This window comes from Entelurus aequoreus, linkage group LG13 (assembly GCF_033978785.1).
Source record: "Entelurus aequoreus isolate RoL-2023_Sb linkage group LG13, RoL_Eaeq_v1.1, whole genome shotgun sequence".
Taxonomy (NCBI): domain Eukaryota; kingdom Metazoa; phylum Chordata; class Actinopteri; order Syngnathiformes; family Syngnathidae; genus Entelurus; species Entelurus aequoreus.
In genome coordinates, this window is record NC_084743.1 from 835386 (window position 1) to 861994 (window position 26609).

The 26609-nt window shown below is 36.2% G+C and overlaps 1 protein-coding gene across 1 annotated transcript in view; it reads left to right on the top strand.

Annotated features, from left to right (window-relative positions):
• Nucleotides 1-26609, top strand: part of LOC133663680 (platelet-derived growth factor D-like) — a 201301-nt gene that overhangs the window by 156094 nt on the left and 18598 nt on the right. Inside the window, exon 3 of the mRNA XM_062068364.1 lies at nt 1981-2158. Within this exon, the coding sequence (XP_061924348.1) occupies nt 1981-2158 (178 nt within the window). The remainder of the gene's footprint in view (nt 1-1980; nt 2159-26609) is intronic.

The window sequence follows — 26609 nt, forward strand, 5'->3', positions numbered from 1 at the left end:
CGTTTTGAAGGTGGAATGGTCACATACGGTTGAAAAATGTGCACTGTGAAAACTTTCCAGGAAGTGGTGAAAATAGGGCTTTGGAAAACCGGGAATTCCTGGAATTTTTTTTGAACTTGGAAAATGGTAGTTTGATTGTCCAAGGTGAGTGGAGTGTGTGGATGGTGGAACAGTTCCAATCGGTCAAAGAATAATGGAAATTGTGCATATTCGAGAAATGTCCCGTAAAACCGGGAATGCTAGGATATAATTTTTTACATTTTTTTGGGGAGCTGGCGATTACCGGTCGGGCGAAACATTTCTATACTGGAACAGAAAACTCTGGGCTGTGGAGCGCACCAAACTTATATAATAATAATAAATAGATTATTTTTTTGGGGTGTAGAATCTTATATGTGTAATTGTTTGGACAAAAAGATATCAAGAAACATAAATAATAACTTAACAACAGACATTTATCCATGAAAATATGGAAAAGCTGCTGATGGTGTGTTTGAGGGATAAGCGACTCAAAGGAGATACTGTAGAAGTCCGAAACTGGAAACTGAATGGGATCCAATCCGTCAATAGTAGAGTTTCAACTTTTTGACCCCTGGATCCAACTTTTCCACTACAGAAGGGCCCGGGGCCCACTCAAATACTAACAGTGAATTAGTAATATTACTAGGGATGTCCGATAATGGCTTTTTGCCGATATCCGATATGCCGATATTGTCCAACTCTTTAATTACCGATACCGATATCAACCGATATATACAGTCGTGGAATTAACACATTATTATGCCTAATTTGGACAACCAGGTATGGTGAAGATAAGGTACTTTTTAAAAAAATGAATAAAATAAAATAAGATAAATAAATTAAAAACATTTTCTTGAATAAAAAAGAAAGTAAAACAATATAAAAACAGTTACATAGAAACTAGTAATTAATGAAAATTTGTAAAATTAACTGTTAAAGGTTAGTACTATTAGTGGACCAGCAGCACGCACAATCATGTGTGCTTACGGACTGTATCCCTTGCAGACTGTATTGATATATATTGATATATAATGTAGGAACCAGAATATTAATAACAGAAAGAAACAACCCTTTTGTGTGAATGAGTGTAAATGGGGGAGGGAGGTTTTTTGGGTTGGTGCACTAATTGTAAGTGTATCTTGTGTTTTTTATGTGGATTTAATTTAAAAATAAATAAATAAAAAATAAATTAAAAAAAACCGATACTGATAATAAAAAAAACGATAATTTCCGATATTACATTTTAACGCATTTATCGGCCGATAATATCGGCAGACCGATATTATCGGACATCTCTAAATATTACTCTTGATTTTAATGGGATTCATTAATGATATCAATATCATTGTGAAATGATATGAAAGCAGGTGTTAATCACTAAGATAATTAACAAGGTTTAGGTAAGGCTGATTAGAAAAATAAATACTAATCAAATGTACTGCAAAACCGATGAAAACTGATGAAAAATAAATGTACATACAATTATGCAGTTCTAAAATAAATAAATCCTAACATAATTAAATTAATTAAACTCAATTTAATACATTTTTCAATACATTTTAAGTGCAAATGAAAATACAGATTCACCACTTTAGTCGTAATTTTTGCGCGTTAGAATCTTTTGTTTGATATTGTCATTGCTGCCACAAGTGGTGGAAAAGGGTATTACACCCGAGTACCGTCGCTGCCCAAACGGACCACAGCTGAGGAACTGATATTCTTAGGCGGCCCTCTAGGGGGCGCTCACGGCCAGACAATGGGTACAAGCCCTTCCATAACGTATCTACTGTCATTTCATTCATAGTTTTGTGTATCGTAAAAGATTCACTTTTAAGCCACTTCAATTTTTACTTGAGCCACGAATGTATTTCAATCAAATTTTGCAGCGTGTGCTTTTTTATTTTAAAAATGCTTTTCACCGACTTTTTGTTAATTCCACTCCCATTTTTCCCCGCGCAGGTATGACTTTGTGGAAGTGGAAGACCGATTAGAGGCCAGCACTATAATTTGGGGTCGCTGGTGTGGGCAGAAAGCGCCGCCGAGTGTCAACTCCAAATCCAACGTCCTCAGACTCACCTTCAAATCTGACGACTACTTTGTAGCGAAACCCGGATTCAAAGTCTACTACTCTTTGCTGGTGAGAGAAACGCCCACACACACACCACGGACACACACACACACACACACACCCACACACACTCCCACTACACTAGAGCTGGACAAATATTTTGACTCGAGGGCCACATTGAGAGAATTTTTTATTTATTTTACATTTAATATTCAGCTGATAAAAATAACTGTGCATTTATCCTGTAAACAGGAAGTAGTCTTTGCCATTAAGTTGACTGTTTCAGTCTGGTCTTTTTGTTGATTCCTACAAAGGGGTTCTTAACCTTTTTTGATTTCGGGGCCCAGCTTTTCCACTACAGAAGGGGCCGGGGGCCCACTCAAATATTAACCCTTTTCCCTCTTTCGGAATTTCGGGAAAACCGGGAATTTTTACGAAAAAAAAATTACTTTTGTTGTCCCAATTAAGAAGAACGTTTTGAAGTTGGAATATTCACAAACTGTTGAAAAATGTGCACTGTGAAAACTTTCCAGGAAAAGGTGAAAATCGGGCTTTGGAAAACCGGGAATTCCTGAAATTTTTTTTGAACTTGGGAAATGGTATTTTGATTGTCCAAGGTGAGTGGAATGTGTAGATGTTGGAACAGGCTGAATATTTTGAAGTTGGAACAGTTTGAATCAGATGGAAAATGTGGGAATTGTGGAACTTTGAAGAATGTCCTATTGATTTCAATGGGAATTTCCCAAAAATGTGGGAATTTCGGGAAAAGCGGGATTTTTAAAAATAAAAATGGTAAACAACTTGAATAGTCTGAATGAGTTGATATGGTTGGTGCTGTATTTGTTCAAATCGGTCGAGAAATGTTGATGTAGTAACATATTGAATTGAGAAATGGTATTACTGGATTCCTGGAATTTGGGGAAAACCGGGAATTTTTCCAGTTCGAAAAAAAAAACGTGTTTTTTTTTCCTAATTAAGAGGAATGTTTTGACGGTGGAACGGTTGAAGTGGGTTGAAAAATGTGGAAGGAGTAGTCGCCAGAATAAAGGGTGGAAATAGGGCTTTGGAAAACCATGAATTCTGGAAAATCCTGGAATTTCTTTGAACTTGGAAAAAAAGGTAGTTTAAATTTCCAGGATGGTGGAATGTGTTGACGGTGGAATGGTTTGAATCGGCTGAAAAATGTGGAAATGGTAGCAGTTTGAAAAATGGCCAATTCATTTTGAATGGGGAAAATTTAATTTTTGGAATTCATCAAAAGGAAAGCCCGAGATTTGAGGAACAGTTTGAAGTTGGAACAGTTTGAATCAGATGGAAAATGTGTAAATTGTGGAACTCTGAAGTGGGGATTTCCCAAAAATGTGGGAATTTCGGGAAAAGCGGGAATTTTTTTTAAATGGTAAAAAACTTGAATGGTCTGAATGAGTTGATATGGTTGGTGTTGGAATTGTTCAAATCGGTCGAGAAATGTTGAAGTAGTAACATGTTGAATTGAGAAATGGTATTACGGAATTCCAGAAATTTCAGGAAAACCGGGAATTTTTCCAGTTCGAAAAAAACCTTGGGTTTTTTGTCCTAATTAAGAGGAATGTTTTGATGGTAGAACGGTTGAAGTGGGTTGAAAAAAGTGGAAAGAGTAGTTGCCAGAAAAAAGGGTGGAAATAGGGCTTTGGAAAACCAAGAATTCTGGAAAATCCTGGAATTTTTTTAGAATTGTTGAAGTGGAACACAAAATTCCCAAACAGGCTGAATATTTTGAAGTTGGAACAGTTTGAATCAGATGGAAAATGTGGGAATTGTGGAACTTTGAAGAATGTCCCATTGATTTCAATGGGAATTTCCCAAAAATTTAGGAATTTCGGGAAAAGCGGGAATTTTTTTTTAAACTGTAAAAAACTTGAATGGTCTGAATGAGTTGAAATGGTTGGTGTTGGAATTGTTCAAATCGGTCGAGAAACGTTGAAGTAGTAACATGTTGAATTGAGAAATGGTATTATGGAATTTCGGGAAAACCGAGAATTTTTCCAGTTCGAAAAAAATATTAGTTTTTTTGTCCTAATTAACAGAAATGTTTTGACGGTGGAACGGTTGAAGTGGGTTGAAAAATGTGGAAGGAGTAGTCGCCAGAAAAAAAGGGTGGAAATAAGGCTTGGAAAACCAGGAATTCTGGAAAATCCTGGAATTGTTTTAGAATTGTTGAAGTAGAGCACACAATTCATAAACAGGCTGAATATTTTGAATTGTGGAACTTTGAAGAATGTCCCATTGATTTCAATGGGAATTTCCCAAAAATGTGGGAATTTCGGGAAAAGATGAAATTTTTTTTTTAAATGGTAAAAAACTTGAATGGTCTGAATGAGTTGATATGGTTGGTGTTGGAATTGTTCAAATCGGTCGAGAAACGTTCAAGTAGTAACATGTTGAATTGAGAAATGGTATTATGGAATTTCGGGAATTTTTCCAGTTCGAAAAAAATATTAGTTTTTTGTCCTAATTAGCAGAAATGTTTTGACGGTGGAACGGTTGAAGTGGGTTGAAAAATGTGGAAGGAGTAATCGCCAGAAAAAAAGGGTGGAAATAAGGCTATGGAAAACCAGGAATTCTGGAAAATCCTGGAATTGTTTTAGAATTGTTGAAGTAGAGCACACAATTACTAAACAGGCTGAATATTTTGAATTGTGGAACTTTGAAGAATGTCTCATTGATTTCAATGGGAATTTCCCAAAAATGTGGGAATTTCGGGAAAAGCGGGAATTTTTTTTTAAATGGTAAAAAATGTAATGGTCTGAATGAGTTAAAATGGTTGGTGTTGGAATTGTTCAAATCGGTCGAGAAACGTTCAAGTAGTAACATGTTGAATTGAGAAATGGTATTATGGAATTTCGGGAAAACCGAGAATTTTCCCAGTTCGAAAAAAATATTAGTTTTTTGTCCTGATTAGCAGAAATGTTTTGACGGTGGAACGGTTGAAGTGGGTTGAAAAATGTGGAAGGAGTAGTCGCCAGAAAAAAAGGGTGGAAATAAGGCTATGGAAAACCAGGAATTCTGGAAAATCCTGGAATTTTTTTTAGAATTGTTGAAGTAGAGCACACAATTCCCAGACAGGCTGAATATTTTGAAGTTGGAACAGTTTGAATCAGATGAAAAATGTGGGAATTTTGGAACTTTGAAGAATGTCCCATTGATTTCAGTGGGAATTTCCCAAAAATTTGGGAATTTCGGGAAAAGCTGGATATTTTTTTAAATGGTAAAAAAAACTTCAATGGTCTGAATAATTTGATATGGTTGGTGATGGAATTGTTCAAATCGGTCGAGAAATGTTGAAGTAGTAACATGTTGAATTGAGAAATCGTAATACAGAATTCCTGGATTTTTGGGAAAACCGGGAATTTTTCCAGTTCGAAAAAAAACGTTGTTTTTTTTGTCCTAATTAACAGGAATTTTTTGACGGTAGAACGGTTGAAGTGGGTGGAAAAATGTGGAAGCAGTAGTCGCCAGAAAAAAGGGTGGAAATAGGGCTTTGGAAAACCAGGAATTCTGGAAAATCCTGGAATTTCTTTAAACTTGGAAAAAAAAGGTAGTTTAAATATCCAGGATGGTGGAATGTGTTGATGGTGTAATGGTTTGAATCGGCTGAAAAATGTGGATTTGATTTTTATTTGATTTGATTTTTATTAACGGATGGAAATGGAAAATGGAAATGGTGGAAGTTTGAAAATTGGCCAATTAATTTTTAAATGGGGAAAAATGTCCCGGAAAATCTTGGAATTTCTTTGAACTTGGAAAAAAAAGGTAGTTTAAATTTCCAGGATGGTGGAATGTGTTGACGGTGGAATGGTTTGAATCGGCTGAAAAATGTGGAAATGGTAGCAGTTTGGAAAAATGGCCACTTCATTTTGAATGGAGAAAAATGTCCTGGAAAATCTGGGAATTTTTTTGAACTTGTAAAAAAAGGAGTTTAAATTTTCTGGATGGTGGAATGTGTTGACGGTGGAATGGTTTGAATCGGCTGAAAAATGTGGAAATGGTAGCAGTTTGAAAAATGACCAATTAATTTTGATTGGGGAAAAATGTCCTGGAAAATCTGGAAATTTTTTTGAACTTGTAAAAAAAGGTAGTTTAAATTTCCAGGATGGTGGAATGTGTTGACGGTGGAATGGTTTGAATCGGCTGAAATTTTTTGAAATGGTAGCAGTTGGAAAAATGGCCAATTCATTTTGAATGGGGAAAAATGTCCTGGAAAATCTGGGAATTTTTTTGAACTTGTAAAAAAAAAGGTAGTTTAAATTTCCAGGATGGTGGAATGTGTTGACGGTGGAATGGTTTGAATCGGCTGAAAAATGTGGAAATGGTAGCAGTTGGAAAAATGGCCAATTCATATTGAATGGGGAAAAATGTCCCGGAAAATCTGGGAATTTTTTTTAACTTGTAAAAAAAAGGTAGATTAAATTTCCAGGTTGGAGGAATGTGTTGATGGTGGAATGGTTTGAATCGGCTGAAAAATGTGGAAATGGTAGCAGTTTGAAAAATGACCAATTCATTTTGAATGGGGAAAAATGTCCCGGAAAATCTGGGAATTTTTTTCAACTTGTAAAAAAAAGGAGTTTAAATTTCCAGGATGGTGGAATGTGTTGACGGTGGAATGGTTTGAATCGGCTGAAAAATGTGGAAATGGTAGCAGTTTGGAAAAATGGCCAATTCATTTTGAATGGGGAAAAATGTCCTGGAAAATCTGGGAATTTTTTTGAACTTGGAAAAAAAGTTAGATTAAATTTCCAGGATGGTGGAATGTGTTGACGGTGGAATGGTTTGAATCGGCTGAAAAATATGGAAATGGTAGCAGTTTGGGAAAATGGCCAATTCATTTTGAATGGGGAAAAATGTCCTGGGAAATCTGGGAATTTTTTTGAACTTGTAAAAAAAAGGTAGATTAAATTTCCAGGATGGTGGAATGTGTTTATGGTGGAATTGTTTGAATCGGCTGAAAAAAAGTGGAAATGGTAGCAGTTTGAAAAATGGCCAATTCATTTTGAATGGGGAAAAATCTCCTGGAAAATCTGGGAATTTTTTTGAACTTTTAAAAAAAAAGTAGATTAAATTTCCAGGATGGAGGAATGTGTTGATGGTGGAATGGTTTGAATCGGCTGAAAAATGTGGAAATGGTAGCAGTTTGAAAAATGACCAATTCATTTTGAATGGGGAAAAATGTCCTGGAAAATCTGGAATTTTTTTTGAACTTGGAAGAAAGGTAGTTTAAATTTCCAGGATGGTGGAATGTGTTGACGGTGGAATGGTTTGAATCGGCTGAAAAATGTGGAAATGGTAGCAGTTTGAAAAATGGCCAATTCATTTTGAATGGGGAAAAATGTCCTGGAAAATCTGGGAATTTTTTTGAACTTGTAAAAAAAAAGTTAGATTAAATTTCCAGGATGGTGGAATGTGTTGCTAGTGGAATGGTTTGAATCGGCTGAAAAATTTGGAAATGGTAGCAGTTTGGAAAAATGGCCAATTCATTTTGAATGGGGAAAAATGTCCCGGGAAATCTGGGAATTTTTTTGAACTTGTAAAAAAAGGAGTTTAAATTTCCAGGATGGTGGAATGGTTTGAATCGGCTGAAAAATGTGGAAATGGTAGCACTTGGAAAAATTGCCAATTCATTTTGAATGGGGAAAAATGTCCTGGAAAATCTGGAATTTTTTTTGAACTTGGAAAAAAGGTAGTTTAAATTTCCAGGATGGTGGAATGTGTTGACGGTGGAATGGTTTGAATCGGCTGAAAAATGTGGAAATGGTAGCAGTTTGAAAAATGGCCAATTCATTTTGAATGGGGAAAAATGTCCTGGAAAATCTGGGAATTTTTTTGAACTTGTAAAAAAAAAGTTAGATAAAATTTCCAGGATGGTGGAATGTGTTGCTAGTGGAATGGTTTGAATCGGCTGAAAAATTTGGAAATGGTAGCAGTTTGGAAAAATGGCCAATTCATTTTGAATGGGGAAAAATGTCCCGGGAAATCTGGGAATTTTTTTGAACTTGTAAAAAAGGAGTTTAAATTTCCAGGATGGTGGAATGGTTTGAATCGGCTGAAAAATGTGGAAATGGTAGCAGTTGGAAAAATTGCCAATTTATATTAAATGGGGAAAAATGTCCTGGAAAATCTGGGAATTTTTTTGAACTTGTAAAAAAAAGTTAATTTAAATTTCCAGGATGGTGGAATGTGTTGATGGTGGAATGGTTTGAATCGGCTGAAAAATTTGGAAATGGTAGCAGTTTGGAAAAATGGCCAATTCATTTTGAATGGGGAAAAATGTCCTGGAAAATCTGGGAATTTTTTTGAACTTGTAAAAAAAGGAGTTTAAATTTCCAGGATGGTGGAATGTGTTGACGGTGGAATGGTTTGAATCGGCTGAAAAATGTGGAAATGGTAGCAGTTTGAAAAATGGCCAATTCATTTTGAATGGGGAAAAATGTCCTGGAAAATCTGGGAATTTTTTTGAACTTGTAAAAAAAAAGTTAGATAAAATTTCCAGGATGGTGGAATGTGTTGCTAGTGGAATGGTTTGAATCGGCTGAAAAATTTGGAAATGGTAGCAGTTTGGAAAAATGGCCAATTCATTTTGAATGGGGAAAAATGTCCCGGGAAATCTGGGAATTTTTTTGAACTTGTAAAAAAGGAGTTTAAATTTCCAGGATGGTGGAATGGTTTGAATCGGCTGAAAAATGTGGAAATGGTAGCAGTTGGAAAAATTGCCAATTTATATTAAATGGGGAAAAATGTCCTGGAAAATCTGGGAATTTTTTTGAACTTGTAAAAAAAAGTTAATTTAAATTTCCAGGATGGTGGAATGTGTTGATGGTGGAATGGTTTGAATCGGCTGAAAAATTTGGAAATGGTAGCAGTTTGGAAAAATGGCCAATTCATTTTGAATGGGGAAAAATGTCCTGGAAAATCTGGGAATTTTTTTGAACTTGTAAAAAAAGGTAGTTTAAATTTTCTGGATGGTGGAATGTGTTGACGGTGGAATGGTTTGAATTGGCTGAAAAATGTGGAAATGGTAGCAGTTGGAAAAATTGCCAATTTATATTAAATGGGGAAAAATGTCCTGGAAAATCTGGGAATTTTTTTGAACTTGTAAAAAAAAGTTAATTTAAATTTCCAGGATGGTGGAATGTGTTGATGGTGGAATGGTTTGAATCGGCTGAAAAATTTGGAAATGGTAGCAGTTTGGAAAAATGGCCAATTCATTTTGAATGGGGAAAAATGTCCTGGAAAATCTGGGAATTTTTTTGAACTTGTAAAAAAAGGTAGTTTAAATTTTCTGGATGGTGGAATGTGTTGACGGTGGAATGGTTTGAATTGGCTGAAAAATGTGGAAATGGTAGCAGTTTAGAAAAATGGCCAATTTATTTTCAATGGGAAAAATGTCCTGGAAAATTTGGGAACTTTTTTGAACTTGGAAAAAAAAGGTAGTTTAAATTTCCAGGATGGTGGAATGTTTTGACGGTGGAATGGTTTGAATCGGATGAAAAATGTGGAAATGGTAGCCGTTGGAAAAATGGCCAATTCATTTTGAATGGGGAAAATTGTCCCGGAAAATCTGGGAATTTTTTTGAACTTGTAAAAAAAGGAGTTTAAATTTCCAGGATGGTGGAATGTGTTGACGGTAGAATGGTTTGAATCGGCTGAAAAATGTGGAAATGGTAGCAGTTAGAAAAATGGCCAATTCATATTGAATGGGGAAAAATGTCCTGGAAAATCTGGAAATTTTTTTGAACTTGTAAAAAAAGGTATTTCAAATTTCCAGGATGGTGGAATTTGTTGACGGTGGAATAGTTTGAATCGGCTGGAAAAATGTGGAAATGGTAGCAGTTTGAAAAATGACCAATTCATTTTGAATGGGGAAAAATGTCCCGGAAAATCTGGGAATTTTTTTGAACTTGTAAAAAAAGGAGTTTAAATTTCCAGGATGGTGGAATGTGTTGACGGTGGAATGGTTTGAATCGGATGAAAAAGGTGGAAATGGTAGCAGTTTGAAAAATGGCCAATTCATTTTGAATGGGGAAAAATGTCCTGGAAAATCTGGGAATTTTTTTGAACTTGTAAAAAAAAGTTAATTTAAATTTCCAGGATGGTGGAATGTGTTGATGGTGGAATGATTTGAATCGGCTGAAAAATTTGGAAATGGTAGCAGTTTGGAAAAATGGCCAATTCATTTTGAATGGGGAAAAATGTCCTGGAAAATCTGGGAATTTTTTTTAAATTGTAAAAAAAGGTAGTTTAAATTTCCTGGATGGTGGAATGTGTTGACGGTGGAATGGTTTGAATCGGCTGAAAAATGTGGAAATGGTAGCAGTTTGGAAAAATGGCCAATTTATTTTCAATGGGAAAAATGTCCTGGAAAATCTGGGAATTTTTTTGAACTTGGAAAAAAAAGGTAGTTTAAATTTCCAGGATGGTGGAATGTGTTGACGGTGGAATGGTTTGAATCGGATGAAAAATGTGGAAATGGTAGCAGTTGGAAAAATGGCCAATTCATTTTGAATGGGGAAAATTGTCCCAGAAAATCTGGGAATTTTTTTTAACTTGTAAAAAAAGGAGTTTAAATTTCCAGGATGGTGGAAGGTGTTGACGGTGGAATGGTTTGAATCGGCTGAAAAATGTGGAAATGGTAGCAGTTAGAAAAATGGCCAATTCATATTGAATGGGGGAAAATGTCCTGGAAAATCTGGAAATTTTTTTGAAATTGTAAAAAAAGGTAGTTTAAATTTCCAGGATGGTGGAATGTGTTGACGGTGGAATGGTTTGAATCGGCTGAAAATTTTGGAAATGGTAGCAGTTTGGAAAAATGGCCAATTCATTTTGAATGGTGAAAAATATCCTGGAAAATCTGGTAATTTTTTTGAACTTGTAAAAAAAGGTAGTTTAAATTTCCAGGATGGTGGAATGTGTCGACTGTAGAATGGTTTGAATTTATATCAACTCCATTAGGTTTGGCCAATTTTGTGAATCTCTCCGCCGTGTCGTTAATGCTGGAAATGTGTGGGCTCGCAATGATAAATAACACAAAGAAAGAAAAAAACCCGATCCAAAAAACTTTCATAGAGCCTTCTATCCCTAATATTAATATCAGGAGAGAAGAAAGGGAGGACTTGTGATGTTCTCCAACCTGTAATCAGCAGGGGGGGAGAGCAGCATCAGCAAAGAGGCAGAAAGCCATTTATAGATGTTGTCTGGCTTCTTCTTTCATGTCACAGATGGGCTGAACATCGCTCATTATCTGGAAGAAAAAAAACAAAACAAGAAAAGAGCGAAGACGCAGGAAGGGCAAGTCGCACGGAGAAATCCATTTGTCCAACATCCTTTGCTTTCATGCTCTCTGTTTGATGACAACACCCGGCTGTCGTCACTACGTCATGTCGAGCAGTGGTCCCCAACCACCGGTCCGGGGACCGGTACTGGTCCGTGACGCATTTTTCTACCGGGGGCCGTACAGAAACATTAATGCTAGGTTCACACCAACGGCGCTTTGACGGCGCTTTAAAGCGGCATGCAACGCGGCATGCAAAGCGGCATGCAAAGCGGCATGCAAAGCGGCATGCAAAGCGGCGTTATAGCGTAACAAAGCCTGATTAAAGCGTGAGGGTCCTAATGGATCGTGGGAAAGCTTGTAGTGAAGCGGGACATGCGGCAACTTCGCCAAAAATTTGTAAACGGTTTAAAAAAATTGAAATGAAGATATAAAACATAATATAACGAGAAAAAAAAGAGAAATTGAAAAAAGAAATGAATATAAAAAATGTGTGGATAATTGCCTTTGATTATTTTCAACTAGCATAATAAATAAAAGATAGATATTTATTAAGATGACAAAAATAATAGAAATGAAGATATAAAACATAATATAACGGGGAAAAAAAGAGAAATTGAAAAAATAAATGAATATAAAAAATGTGTGGATAATTGCCTTTGATTATTTTCAACTAGCATAAAAAATAAAAGATATATATTTATTAAGATGACAAAAATAATAGAAATGAAGATATAAAACATAATATAACGGAAAAAAAAGAGAAAGTGAAAAAAGAAATGAATATAAAAAATGTGTGGATAATTGCCTTTGATTATTTTCAACTAGCATAATAAATAAAAGATAGATATTTATTAAGATGACAAAAATAATAGAAATGAAGATATAAAACATAATATAACGGGGAAAAAAAGAGAAATTGAAAAAATAAATGAATATAAAAAATGTGTGGATAATTGCCTTTGATTATTTTCAACTAGCATAATAAATAAAAGATAGATATTTATTAAGATGACAAAAATAATAGAAATGAAGATATAAAACATAATATAACGGGGAAAAAAGGAGAAAGTGAAAAAATAAATGAATATAAAAATGTGTGGAAAACAGTATACTGAGTTTTTCACATTTTTGTTTTTGTTTTTGTTGTAACAATGCACAACAGAGCTTGATAATCGTGTCAGAGCCTGATTTAAAGCGTCAGGATCTTATCAAAGCGTAATAATGTTCAATAAAGCGTAATAAAACGTATCAAATTGTGATTTAAAGCTTATCAAAAGCGGGATCAAAGCGTGAGGAACGGTAACAAAGCGGCAACTAATTCGTATCAGAGGGTATCAGAGCATATCAGAGCATATCAAAGCATAACATTACTTCGGAGATCGGGATATTCGTGGAAAAATTTACAAAAATGACGGCGCTTTGCTCGCCGATTTAAAGCGCGGCAAGCGCCGTTGGTGTGAAGCAGGCATAAATCATTTACAAACCCCGTTTCCATATGAGTTGGGAAATGGTGTGAGATGTAAATATAAACGGAATACAATGATTTGCAAATCATTGTATTCCGTTTATATTTACATCTCACACCATTTCCCAACTGGTATGGAAACGGGGTTTGTATAAGGGACTGCATTTTTTCCCCGACTTAACTTTGGCCTGTGCCACCAGACCAGGGGTCTCAAACTTGTTTTCATTGAGGGCCACACCGCAGTCATGGCTGCCATTAAAGGGCCCGCTTGTAACAGTAAATAATTAATACATTTGTCTATGAATTTAAATATTTAAAAAAAAAATGTACGTAAAGAGTAAAAAAAAAAAGTCTGTGGCTTAGTTGCCAGTAAAATATTTTACTGTAAAATATATGCTGTTTTTTATTATTATTTTTACAACATTGTGGCAGTTCCTCCGCCGTGGGTTCCCCTGACCACCACACACTGGCACGAGAGCCCCGGTATTCTGGTTTCAATAATGTTTTTATTTAGTCCACTCCGCGGCAAACGCACTCGACTTTTCAGCCTCAGTCTTGCTCTCCCTTGTGGTCTCCAGCGTGTGTCTTTTTCTCTCTCCATCTCCAACTTTGTGTCTCAGTCCGGCTGCTGCTAATAAGGGCTGTCAGAATAATTTTATCTTGAGTTCCCAGGCACGAAGCAAAAACATGTCTTTGAACCTACCACGAAGAAGGCTTGTAAAACTCCACTGTGTAGGGGGGAAGCAACATGAAGGTGTTGTTTTCTTTCATGTATTGTAATCAACAGAAAGATATTGTCTGACCCAAGAACTACAAAAGCGAAGAAGAAGCAGGACCAGACTCCCCTCCAGGCGCCGCTTTTTTGAACTCTTCTAGGAACCTCTTTTTTGAAGTGTTTTACGACCTTTTCTGTGAACTGTTTACAATCTTTTCTTTTGAACTGTTCTGTAACGCAACGCTGTTTACGACCCACGTCCCTTTGAAAGCAGCTGTTGCCATGTGGTCAGGGAAAGTTCAAATAAAGGAGGAGGTATACAATCTTTCGCCAGAGCGTGCTGAGACACTGTAGAAAGGTACAGCGTCCATGCGTCTCTCCTCAAATTGAACCAAATTAAATTCTGTCTCTGGTTCTTGTTTTGTTTAATAGATGTCATCAGTGTTTGAACCTGACAAGGGCGACAGGTGATTAGATAACCAGCCCCAGCTGGGCAATCTACTCACCTGCCGCTGGCTTCGAGGCCGTTCCTTACACACTCCCGCTCCGCGGCAGGCCCACAGACCACGCCCCCCCCCTCCACAAACATATTACTGTAAATATAAATACAATACTGCTGTTTAATTTTATTTTGGCAACTCAGATGTCAGGTTTTTTTACCATAATAAAATGTGGTACCATAAAATCATCATCCGTAGATTTTACAGTAAAAAAAAAATCTAAAAATTTGACAGCTCAGCCGACAGAATTTTACTATAAAAAAACAAACATTGGTCGTTGTGGAGGGAGAGGTAGCCAGCGCTGCCTGCAGGAGCAAAAGTCACCGCCTCTGTCCATGGTGCTGAGGACAGAGAACCATCAGACAGGGGCGTAACAGTGCTGACGGCGAGACACAGCTGGCAGGTGATTAAATTTCACAGGTGGTACGAGTTAATCTAATCATCTGTTGTCTTTAACAGTAAGCAAGAGGGGAGAGAGGATACTGGAAACTTTTGTTGACAACATTATCATTAAAAACCTTGTTAAACCTGCATGCTTGGCTCTGGTGCCATGTCTGACAGTGGGACCGCTAGGAAGCGACTTCCACAGTCGTTTTTTTTTTTTTTTTTTCAAATTTACAGTAATATGCTGGAAAAAAAAAATCCCTAAATTTTACAGTAAAATCTATTGGTCATTTTTATAGTGTACAATTTGATGGATAACTTGCTTTCGAAATCATAAGCTAAGCAGATATTTAAGTATGTATTTGGATTTTCACCAACAAAGTTAGATAATATAATATTTGTTGCAATATTGGACACTATTTTTTTCCCCCTGTCAAACTAGAAAAAAAACACTAATACCTTTAGTAAGAAAATAAGAAAGTAATGAAAGAAAATATAAGGTGTTTTATTGACACATTATTTCCAGGCTTTTACGGGCCATATAAAATGCGTGCAGGGCCAGATCTGAGTTTGATACCTGTGCACTGGACACACCAATAAGCTTGTTTGTATATGAACAATAAAACTCCTCATAGGAAGTCACCATTTGTTATATTTGTTGAGTTTTTTTTAAATTATTTTTAGTTTATTTATTTATTTATTAATCAATCCAACAAAACAATACACAACAATACCATAATGATGCAATCCAATTCCAAAACCAAACCTGGCCCAGCAACATTCAAAATAGCAATAAACAGAGCAACTAAGTAACATAAAAAATACAAATAAAATAAAATAAAATAAAATAAAATAAAATAAAATAAAATAAAATAAAATAAAATAAAATAAAATAAAATAAAATAAAATAAAATAAAATAAAACAAAAATGAAAAAGAAAATGAAAATGAAAATGAAAATGAAAATAAAAATAAAAATAAAAATAAAAATAAAAATAAAAATAAAAATAAAATAAAATAAAATAAAATAAAATAAAATAAAAATAAAAATTAAAATAAAAATAAAAATAAAAATGAAAATGAAAATGAAAATGAAAATGAAAATGAAAATGAAAATGATTAAATTAAATTAAATTAAATTAAATTAAATTAAATTAAAATTAAAATTAAAATTAAAATTAAAATTAAAATTAAAATTAAAAATAAAAATAAAAATAAAAATAAAAATAAAAATAAAAATAAAAATAAAAATAAAAATAAAAATAAAAATAAAAATAAAAATAAAAATAAAATAAAATAAATTAAATTAAATTAAATTAAATTTAAATTTAAATTTAAATTTAAATTTAAATTAAAAATTAAAAATACAAATACAAATAAAAATAAAATTAAAAAAAAAAAAAAATATATATATATATATATATATATATATATATATATATATATATATATATATACCGTCGATCATAATATTTTATTAGAGCGTATCAAAACACGTATTGGTATGTCAGACTTAGCCTTGTCTTGGTTTAACTCTTATCTTACTGACAGGATGCAGTGCGTCTCCCATAACAATGTGACCTCGGACTATGTCAAGGTAACGTGCGGAGTTCCCCAGGGTTCGGTTCTTGGCCCTGCACTCTTTAGTATTTACATGCTGCCGCTGGGTGACATTATACGCAAGTACGGTGTTAGCTTTCACTGTTATGCTGATGACACTCAACTCTACATGCCCCTAAAGCTGACCAACACGCCGGACTGTAGTCAGCTGGAGGCGTGTCTTAATGAAATTAAACAATGGATGTCCGCTAACTTTTTGCAACTCAACGCTAAGAAAACGGAAATGCTGATTATCGGTCCTGCTAGACACCAACATCTATTTAATAATACCACCTTAACATTTGACAACCAAACAATTAAACAAGGAGACTCGGTAAAGAATCTGGGTATTATCTTCGACCCAACTCTCTCGTTTGAGTCACACATTAAGAGTGTTACTAAAACGGCCTTCTTTCATCTCCGTAATATCGCTAAAATTCGTTCCATCTTGTCCACTAGCGACGCTGAGATCATTATCCATGCGTTCGTTACATCTCGTCTCGATTACTGTAACGTTTTATTTTCGGGCCTCCCTATGTCTAGCATTAAAAGATTACAGTTGGTACAAAATGCGGCTGCAAGGCTTCTGACAAAAACAAGAATGTTTGATCATATTACGCCTATACTGGCTCACTTGCACTGGCTTCCTGTGCACTTAAGATGCGACTTTAAGGTTTTACTACTTACGTATAAAATATTACACGGTTTAGCTCCAGCCTATCTCGCCGATTGTATTGTACCATATGTCCCGACAAGAAATCTGCGTTCAAAGAACTCCGGCTTATTAGTGATTCCCAGAGCCAAAAAAAAGTCTGCGGGCTATAGAGCGTTTTCTATTCGGGCTCCAGTACTCTGGAATGCCCTCCCGGTAACAGTTAGAGATGCTACCTCAGTAGAAGCATTTAAGTCCCATCTTAAAACTCATTTGTATAATCTAGCCTTTAAATAGACCCCCCTTTTTTAGACCAGTTGATCTGCCGTTTCTTTTCTTCTCTCCTCTTCTCCCCTGTCCCTTGCGAGGGGGAGTTGCATAGGTCCGGTGGCCATGGATGAAGTGCTGGCTGTCCAGAGCCGGGACCCCGGGTGGACCACTAGCCTGTGCATCGGTTGGGGACATCTCTGCGCTGCTGACCCGTCTCCGCTCGGGATGGTTTCCTGTTGGCCCCGCTGTGGACTGGACTCCCGCTGATGTGTTGGATCCACTGTGGACTGGACTTTCACAATGTTATGTCAGACCCACTCCACATCCGTTGCTTTCGGTCTCCCCTAGAGGGGGGGGGGGTTACCCACATATGCGGTCCTCTCCAAGGTTTCTCATAGTCATTCACCGACGTCCCACTGGGGTGAGTTTTTCCTTGCCCGTATGTGGGCTCTGTACCGAGGATGTCGTTGTGGCTTGTACAGCCCTTTGAGACACTTGTGATTTAGGGCTATATAAATAAACATTGATTGATTGACATTGATTGATATATATATATATATATATAAATGAAAAAAACATGTGACATGATACAATGCACAGTAATGAACATATCAAATAGAAAAGTGACAAGATTGTTGCCAAAGGCTGATTTCCATCTGCATCTCATTGCAAAGAAACAAGCCTAGGGCTTCCACTAATTCAGTGTTACAGTGAGTTGTATTTTTCATGCACTTATTTTTGCTCTATTTATCTGGCACAATTGGAAAGCCGATCCCTGAAAATAATGCCTACATTAATCCGGTCCGTGGTGCAAAAAAGGTTGGGGACCACTGATGTAGAGTACATGTATTCTGTATTATAACATGCTACTATGCAAATGTTACATAAAAGACACCAATGGACGAGGATGACAGCTCGGATAGGCTTCTTCTCTCATAGGAAATGGATGGTTTAGTCAGAGGAATATTTTCCCCTCCTTTGAGATATCATTGCATGTGAAGTACATTATTTTAGAGGACACAACATGGATGTGCTCTTTCAAATGCACACATCGTACTTTAAGAAGCGGTACCGGGAAACGGGAGTAAGGGAGAACTGAACTTTCAGTTTTAAAACCCATCCATTTTACAGATTTTCTCAAAGCTTTACACGGCTTTGTTCACTCTCCCAGCGCTGGTGCCGCCATTGTTTGTACCTTATTTGCCAGACTATAAAGCGCAAACTAAATTTTAGAAGGAAAAAAATTACAATTTTCCATATATTAGCCGCACTGGACTACAAGCTGCAGATATAAACGTTGTGAAATGAGTTATTTACACAGAAATATTCTGCAAATGTTTATTTACATACCTTAATTGTTTCCAAATGGTGTCTGTAACAGGGCAGTAAAACGGCCGATCAAACAAAACAGAAGTATCGTCATGACACTTTAGTCCAGCTAACCAGACTCGATAACTCCATGCTGACGTTTTGGTGAATTTACTGAGGAATTTGTGAAAGTGAAACAATACAAAAAGAATGCCGTCGTAAATTAATACTAACACAGACACTTGTAAACGTGTTAGCATATTAGCTAATGCTAACGATGCTAGCTTCAGTACATTATGATAGCACGTACACATATGCGTGGAAACAGTCCTACAGACATTACACATGGGGCAGTATAGTAAGTAGGAATTGTTTTAGTTACAGTATATTGTAAAACTTACAAAGGTTTGACTTAGACTTCCTTTATTGTCATTCAAAGCCTTTGGAGCAGAACCTTCAGGTTTTTTAACAGCTTCTTCCCTCAGGCCGTAAGACTCTTGAACGCATCATAATAATCCCCTCAATTCCCCCCAAAAACGGATTAAACACACTGGACTATAACAATATAACATACATCCGTAAACGTGCATGCATACGCAAAAGTGCAATATATTTATCTCTACAGTAATCTATTTATTTATATCTGCACCTTATTGCTCTTTTATACTGCACTACAACGAGCTAAAGCAACGAAATGGTGTTCTTATCTGTACTGTAAAGTTCAAATTTGAATGAAAATTAAGGAAGTCTAAGTCTAAGTTTGGAGGGATGAATGAAGAATCCATACGAGTAGTAACGTACGGCTGGCCATAGCATATTAGCTAATGCTAACGACGCTAGCTTCAGTACAGAAGTACAGAAAACACTCCTACAGACATCACACACGGTTTAGCAAGTATGAATTGTTTTAGTTATATTGTAAACTTTACAAACGTTTGGAGTGATGAATGAAGAATCCATACGCTATATCTGGCCATAAGACGGCACTTGTACTTCCGGTTGGAAGCGCAGTCCAAACAGAAGGGCGGCACCTGCAGTGAGCAAACTCGTCCAAAAGATAGTTTTCAATTCTATTCAGTTTTTTAAACTATTTGCATTAAAGAAAAATCCATAAATTAGCCGCAAAAGTAGCAGCTTGTAGCCCTGAATTTACGATATTTACTTCTTTGTTGTAGAATAAATGGTTAAAGTTCAATTCTAGTCACCTCCTATCCTTTTAGACAGCCATACCAATATGTGGGGGAACTCTTTCCTCCTAAAGGGAGGGTTCCAAGGGTAATTTGCATTTCTGCATTGGTTTGAGAAATTTAAGCGCTAAAACGGACCCGTTTTAGTCTCCTTCTCCTTGTCAATGTGTTCATTCAAGTGGTTCAAGTGTGCACCTTGACTTCAGCAGGTCTAATTTGTTCTCCTCGGAGCTGTCAAACTGATAAGAGGTGGAGGAGATGAGGTGGAGGAGGAGGAGAGAGGTGGAGAACGCAGCCATGGAAGTAGAGAACAGGTGTTGGAGATGCTATCAGCAAGTCAGCTAATGACTTCAAGACTCTGAACCAGGAGAGGAAGACTGTAGAGAAGTTTAGTTGGAGAACATGGATTACATTAGACACTTAGTAGGGAGTGGAGATAGAATGGTTAGGGTTAGGGTTAGGGTTTGGGTTAGGGTTAGGGTTACGGTTAGGGTTTTTAAATAGTTTATTGCAGATAGAAGTTTAGTTGGAGAACATGGATTACATTAGAGATGTAGTGGGGAGTGAAGAAATAAGGGTTAGGGTTAGGGTTGGGGTTAGGGTTAGGGTTGGGGTTGGGGTTAGGGTTACGGTTAGTAGGGAGGGAAGATAGAAGTTTAGTTGGAGAACATGGATTACATTAGAGACTTAGTAGGGAGTGAAGATAGAAGTTTAGTTGGAGAACATGGATTACATTAGAGACTTAGGGGGAGTGAAGATAGAAGTTTAGTCGGAGAACATGGATTACATTAGAGACTTAGTAAGGAGTGAAGATAGAATGGTTAGGGTTAGGGTTGGGGTTGGGGTTAGGGTTACGGTTAGGGTTTTTAAATAGTTTATTGCAGATAGAAGTTTAGTTGGAGAACATGGATTACATTAGAGATTTAGTAGGGAGTGAAGAAATAATGGTTAGGGTTAGGGTTAGGGTTATGGTTGGGGTTAGGGTTAGGGTTACTGTTAGGGATACGGTTAGGGTTTTTAAATAGTTTATTGCAGATAGAAGTTTAGTTGGAGAACATGGATTACATTAGAGACTTAGTAGGGAGTGAAGAAAGAGTGGTTAGGGTTAAGGTTAGGGTTAGGGTTAGGGTTAGGGTTAGGGTTAGGGTTAGGGTTAGGGTTAGGGTTAGGGTTAGGGTTAGGGTTAGGGTTAGGGTTAGGGTTAGGGTTGGGGTTGGGGTTGGGGTTAGGTTTGGGTTAGGGTTTGGTTTGGGTTAGGGTTAGGGTTTTTAAATAGTTTATTGCAGATAGAAGTTTAGTTGGAGAACATGGATTACATTACAGACTTAGTAAGGAGTGAAGATAGAAGTTTAGTTGGAGAACATGGATTACATCAGAGACTTAGTAGGGAGTGAAGAAAGAAGTTTAGTTGGAGAACATGGATTACATTACAGACTTAGTAGGGAGTGAAGATAGAAGTTTAGTTGGAGAACATGGATTACATTAGAGACCTAGTAGGGAGTGAAGATAGAAGTTTAGTTGGAGAACATGGATTACATTACAGACTTAGTAAGGAGTGAAGATAGAATGGTTAGGGTTAGGGTTGGGGTTGGGGTTAGGGCTACGGTTAGGGTTTTTAAATAGTTTATTGCAGATAGAAGTTTAGTTGGAGAACATGGATTACATTAGAGATTTAGTGGGGAGTGAAGAAATAATGGTTAGGGTTAGGGTTAGGGTTATGGTTGGGGTTAGGGTTAGGGTTACTGTTAGGGATACGGTTAGGGTTTTTAAATAGTTTATTGCAGATAGAAGTTTAGTTGGAGAACATGGATTACATTACAGACTTAGTAGGGAGTGAAGAAAGAGTGGTTAGGGTTAAGGTTAGGGTTAGGATTAGGGTTAGGGTTAGGGTTAGGGTTAGGGTTAGGGTTAGGGTTGGGGTTGGGGTTGGGGTTAGGTTTGGGTTAGGGTTTGGTTTGGGTTAGGGTTAGGGTTTTTAAATAGTTTATTGCAGATAGAAGTTTAGTTGGAGAACATGGATTACATCAGAGACTTAGTAGGGAGTGAAGAAAGAAGTTTAGTTGGAGAACATGGATTACATTAGAGACCTAGTAGGGAGTGAAGATAGAAGTTTAGTTGGAGAACATGGATTACATTACAGACTTAGTAGGGAGTGAAGATAGAAGTTTAGTTGGAGAACATGGATTACATTACAGACTTAGTGGGGAGTGAAGAAAGAATGGTTAGGGTTAGGGTTAGGGTTAGGGTTAGGATTAGGGTTACGGTTAGGGTTTTTAAATAGTTTATTGCAGATAGAAGTTTAGTTGGAGAACATGGATTACATTAGAGACTTAGTAGGGAGTGAAGATAGAAGTTTAGTTGGAGAACATGGATTACATTACAGACTTAGTGGGGAGTGAAGAAAGAATGGTTAGGGTTAGGGTTAGGGCTAGGGTTAGGGTTAGGATTAGGGTTAGGGTTAGGCTTAGGGTTGGGGTTGGGGTTGGGGTTGGGGTTATGGTTAGGGTTATGATTAGGGTTAGGGTTAGGGTTAGGGTTAGGGTTATGGTTGGGGTTAGGGTTAGGGTTATGGTTAGGGTTAGGGTTAGGGTTAGGGTTAGGGTTAGGGTTAGGGTTAGGGTTAGGGTTAGGGTTAGGGTTATGGCTATGGTTAGGGTTAGGGTTAGGGTTACGGTTAGGGTTTTTAAATAGTTTATTGCAGACAGAAGTTTAGTTGGAGAACATGGATTACAGATTACATGTTACATTACATACAAACAAAACAGAAGTCATGGTCATGCGCAAGCTAGCTCTCCAATCAGCTAAACAGACTCAATAACTCAACGGTGACGTTTTTGTGAATTTACTGAGGAATTTGTGAAATTGAAATAATACAAAAAAATGCCATTGTAAGTTAATAATGCTAACACAGCTAATGCTAACGATGCTAACTTGATTACATTACGATAGCGCGTACAAATATGCATGGAAACACTCCTACAGACATCACACGTGGAACGCTTTAGTAAGTAATAATTGTTTTAGTTATATTGTAAAACTCACAAACGTGTTCAATGAAGAATCCATACGAGTAGAAACGCTACGGACAAATTGTAGACAAAACGGGATATGCTTCCGGCTCAAGGCACAAAAGAGGATTTTCAACCCGCAGGCCGTCGGCACAAAAAAAAATCTATAAGCGGCAGATATATATGTTGTGAAATTTGTTATTTAAACAGAAATATTTTATAAATGTTTATTTACATGCCTTAATTGTTTCCAAACTGTGTCTAACACGGCAGTAAAACGGCTGATCAAACAAAACAGAAGTCATGGTCACGCGCAAGCTAGCTCTCCAATCAGCTAAACCGACTCAATAACTCCACCGTGACGTTTTGGTGAATTTACTGAGGAATTTGTGAAAGTGAAACAATACAAAAAGAATAACACTAACACAGACACTCGTAAACGTGTTAGCATGTTAGCTAAATGGTAAATGGTAAATGGGTTGTACTTGTATAGCGCTTTTCTACCTTTTTTTTAAGGAACTCAAAGCGCTTTGACACTATTTCAACATTCACCCATTCACACACTGTTGGCGGGATGCTAATGCTAACGACGCTAACTAGATTACATTACGATAGCTCGTACAAATATGCATGAAAAAACTCCTACAGACATCACACGTGGGACGCTTTAGTAGGTAAGAATTGTTTTAGTTATATTGTAAAACTCACAAACGTTGCTTGAAGTGTTGAATGAAGAATCCATACGAGTAGAAACGCTACGGACAAACTGTAGACAAAACGGGATATGCTTCCGGCTCAAGGAACAAAACAGGATTTTTCAACCCGCAGGCCGTCGGCACAAAAAAAAAATCTATAAGCGGCAGATATATATGTTGTGAAATTTGTTATTTAAACAGAAATATTTTATAAATGTTTATTTACATACCTTAATTGTTTCCAAACTGTGTCTAACACGGCAGTAAAACGGCTGATCAAACAAAACAGAAGTCATGGTCATGCGCAAGCTAGCTCTCCAATCAGCTAAACAGACTCAATAACACCACTGTGACGTTTTGGTGAATTTACAGAGGAATTTGTGAAATTGAAATAATACCAAAAAATGCCATTGTAAGTTAATAATGCTAACACAGCTAATGCTAACGACGCTAACTTGATTACATTTCGATAGCTCGTACAAGTTGCTTGGACTGATGAATGAAGAATCCATACGAGTAGAAACGCTACGGACAAACTGTAGACAAAACGGGACATGCTTCCGGCTCAAGGCACAAAACAGGATTTTTCAACCCGCAGCGCCTGCAGTGAGTGAACTCGTCCAAAAGATGTCGCCAGAGCACAAACATTAACACGCCTTTTCAGCGTCTCTGTCGGTGCGAACACACAAAAAAAAGAATCCATAAATTAGACGCACAGTTCTATAAGCGGCAGGGCTCAAAGCGTAGGAAAATTGTATCGGCTTGTAGTCCGAAAAATGCAAACAAGCACTATTTGAGTCCTAATTGCATCTCTGGTGCAAATGTCAAAGTGTATGTTTTAAGTGACAACATCCTTTGGTGACGGTCTGCATCTGCAAACATTATCCAGTCCACATCAAAGTATTTATTTATGTTTTGTTATAAGATGAAAGCTGACATGTGGGATTTTAACGACTTTGCTCAGACGTGGACACGCGCTTCTCCACCAGCTGTGGGATGAGGTCAGACAGGTCCTTCCTGTGTGTGCCGTCTCCTCCGAAGGTTAAACGCTGCTGGTCACGCACATCTGGGCCACTTTAACAACTCTAAAATACATCTGAGACAAAAGATCAAACGGGGTGGAATTGCTTGGCGTGGACAATAAATTGTTTTGGTTTTTTTTGTTTTTCTTCTTCAATCCGATGCCAAGAAACCCCTGGAATAAACAAACTTAACCTCCAGTGTCCAAAGTAATTTGATTCTGTGACATGTCAAGCAATATTTGCCCCTGAAAGTCCATTCATCCCGTCCATTTTCTACCGCTTGTCCCGTTCGGGGTCGCGGCCCCTGAAAGTCGTATCTCTGTAACTAGAAGAGAGAGAAACCACTGCCTTGCTTACTGCAGTGTGGGAGACCCTCTGCAACCTCCATGTATTCGGGGACCACAAAAAATGTCATTATTGGCTTTATTTGAACAAAAAAAATCTTAGTGTACATGAAACATATGTTTATTATTGTAATTTAGTCCTTAAATAAAATAGTGAACTTGTCTTTTAGTAGTAAGTAAACAAACAAAGACTCCTAATTAGTCTATGCAGTAACATATTGTGTCATTTATACACCTATTATTTTTTATTATTTATTATTATTTTTTATTTATTATTTATACACCTATTTATTTATCATTGTACACATTATGAGGGACAAACTGTAAAAAAATGATTATTAATCCACTTGTTCATTTACTGTTAATATCTGCTTATTTTCCTGTTTGAACATGTTCTATCTACACTTCTGTTCAAATGTAATAATCACTTGTTCTTCTCGTCTTTGATACTTGACATTAGTTTTGGATGATACCACACATTTAGGTATGGATCCGATACCAAGTAGTTACAGGATCATACATTGGTCATATTCAAAGTCCTCATGTGTCCAGGGATGTATTTCATGAGTTTATAAACATGATATGAATTTTAGAAAGGAAAAAAGATTTTGTGACAAAAAAATATCAATGTTATAATAGTAGTATAAACTACATACGCTATTGTACTTGGTATCATTACAGTGGATGTCAGGTGTAGATCCACCCATGGTGTTTGTTTACATTCAGGACCGCTATCTTTTGCTCCCCTTTAGTGGAAGAGCCTCTCAGTCATAAAAATGTTAAAAATAATTCACATATTTTTATATATTTTGTTTTTTTTATTCAATGCTTCCATTTCTATAAACGTCAGGGGTTTTTTTTGTGTGTTTTATGCCCTTTTTTTTTGTCAAAACCTTGTTTTTTATGGCAAAAACACAAACTTGGCAATATTCCCCCCCAAAATTCCAAGTGTAATATTTGATGTGAAGTATTTTTTGTTTAATAATTCATAATAACATGGATCTGATACCAAGTAGTTACAGGATCATACATTGGTCATATTCAAAGTCCTGATGTGTCCAGGGACGTATTTCACGACTTTATAAACATAATATACCTTTTAAAAAGAGGAAAAAATTATTTTGTACACTGTAGATACACTATTGTACTTGGTATCATTACAGTGGATGTCAGATGTAGATCCACCCATGGTGTTTGTTTACATTCAGGGCCGCTATCTTTTGCTCCCCTTTAGTGGAAGAGCCTCTCAGTCATAAAAATGTTCAAAATAATTCACATATTTTATATATATATATATATATATACATATATATATATATATATATATATATATATATATATATATATATATATATATATATATATATATATATATATATATATATATATATATATATATATATATATATATATATATATATATATATAATTATTATTATTATTATTATTCAACGCTTCCATTTCTATAAACATCAGGGGGGGTTTTTTTCGTGTGTTTTATGCCCTTTTTTTTGTCAAAACCTTGTTTTTTATGGCAAAAACACAAAAAAATATGCAATATTTTCCCCCAAAATTCCAAATGTAATATTTGATGTGAAATATTTGAAATCATAAATAGTTCAATAATTCATAATAACATGGATCTGATACCAAGTAGTTACAGGATCATACATTGGTCATATTCAAAGTCCTCATAATATACATTTTATTTTATGACGATGAAAAATATCGATGTAATATACACTGTAGATACACTATTGTATTTGGTATCATTACAGTGGATGTCAGGTGTAGATCCACCCATGGTGTTTGTTTACATTCAGGACCGCTATCTTTTGCTCCCCTTTAGTGGAAGAGCCTCTCAGTCATAAAAATGTTCAAAATAATTCACATATTTTTATATATCAATTTTTTTTTAATCAACGCTTCCATTTCTATAAACGTCAGGGTTTTTTTTGTGTGTTTTATGCCCTTTTTTTAAATTATCATAATCGGCTAATTATTTTTAATGTTTCATGAAACAATGTAATTTTACCATCAGAAATAGAGCATCTATTAACTCACA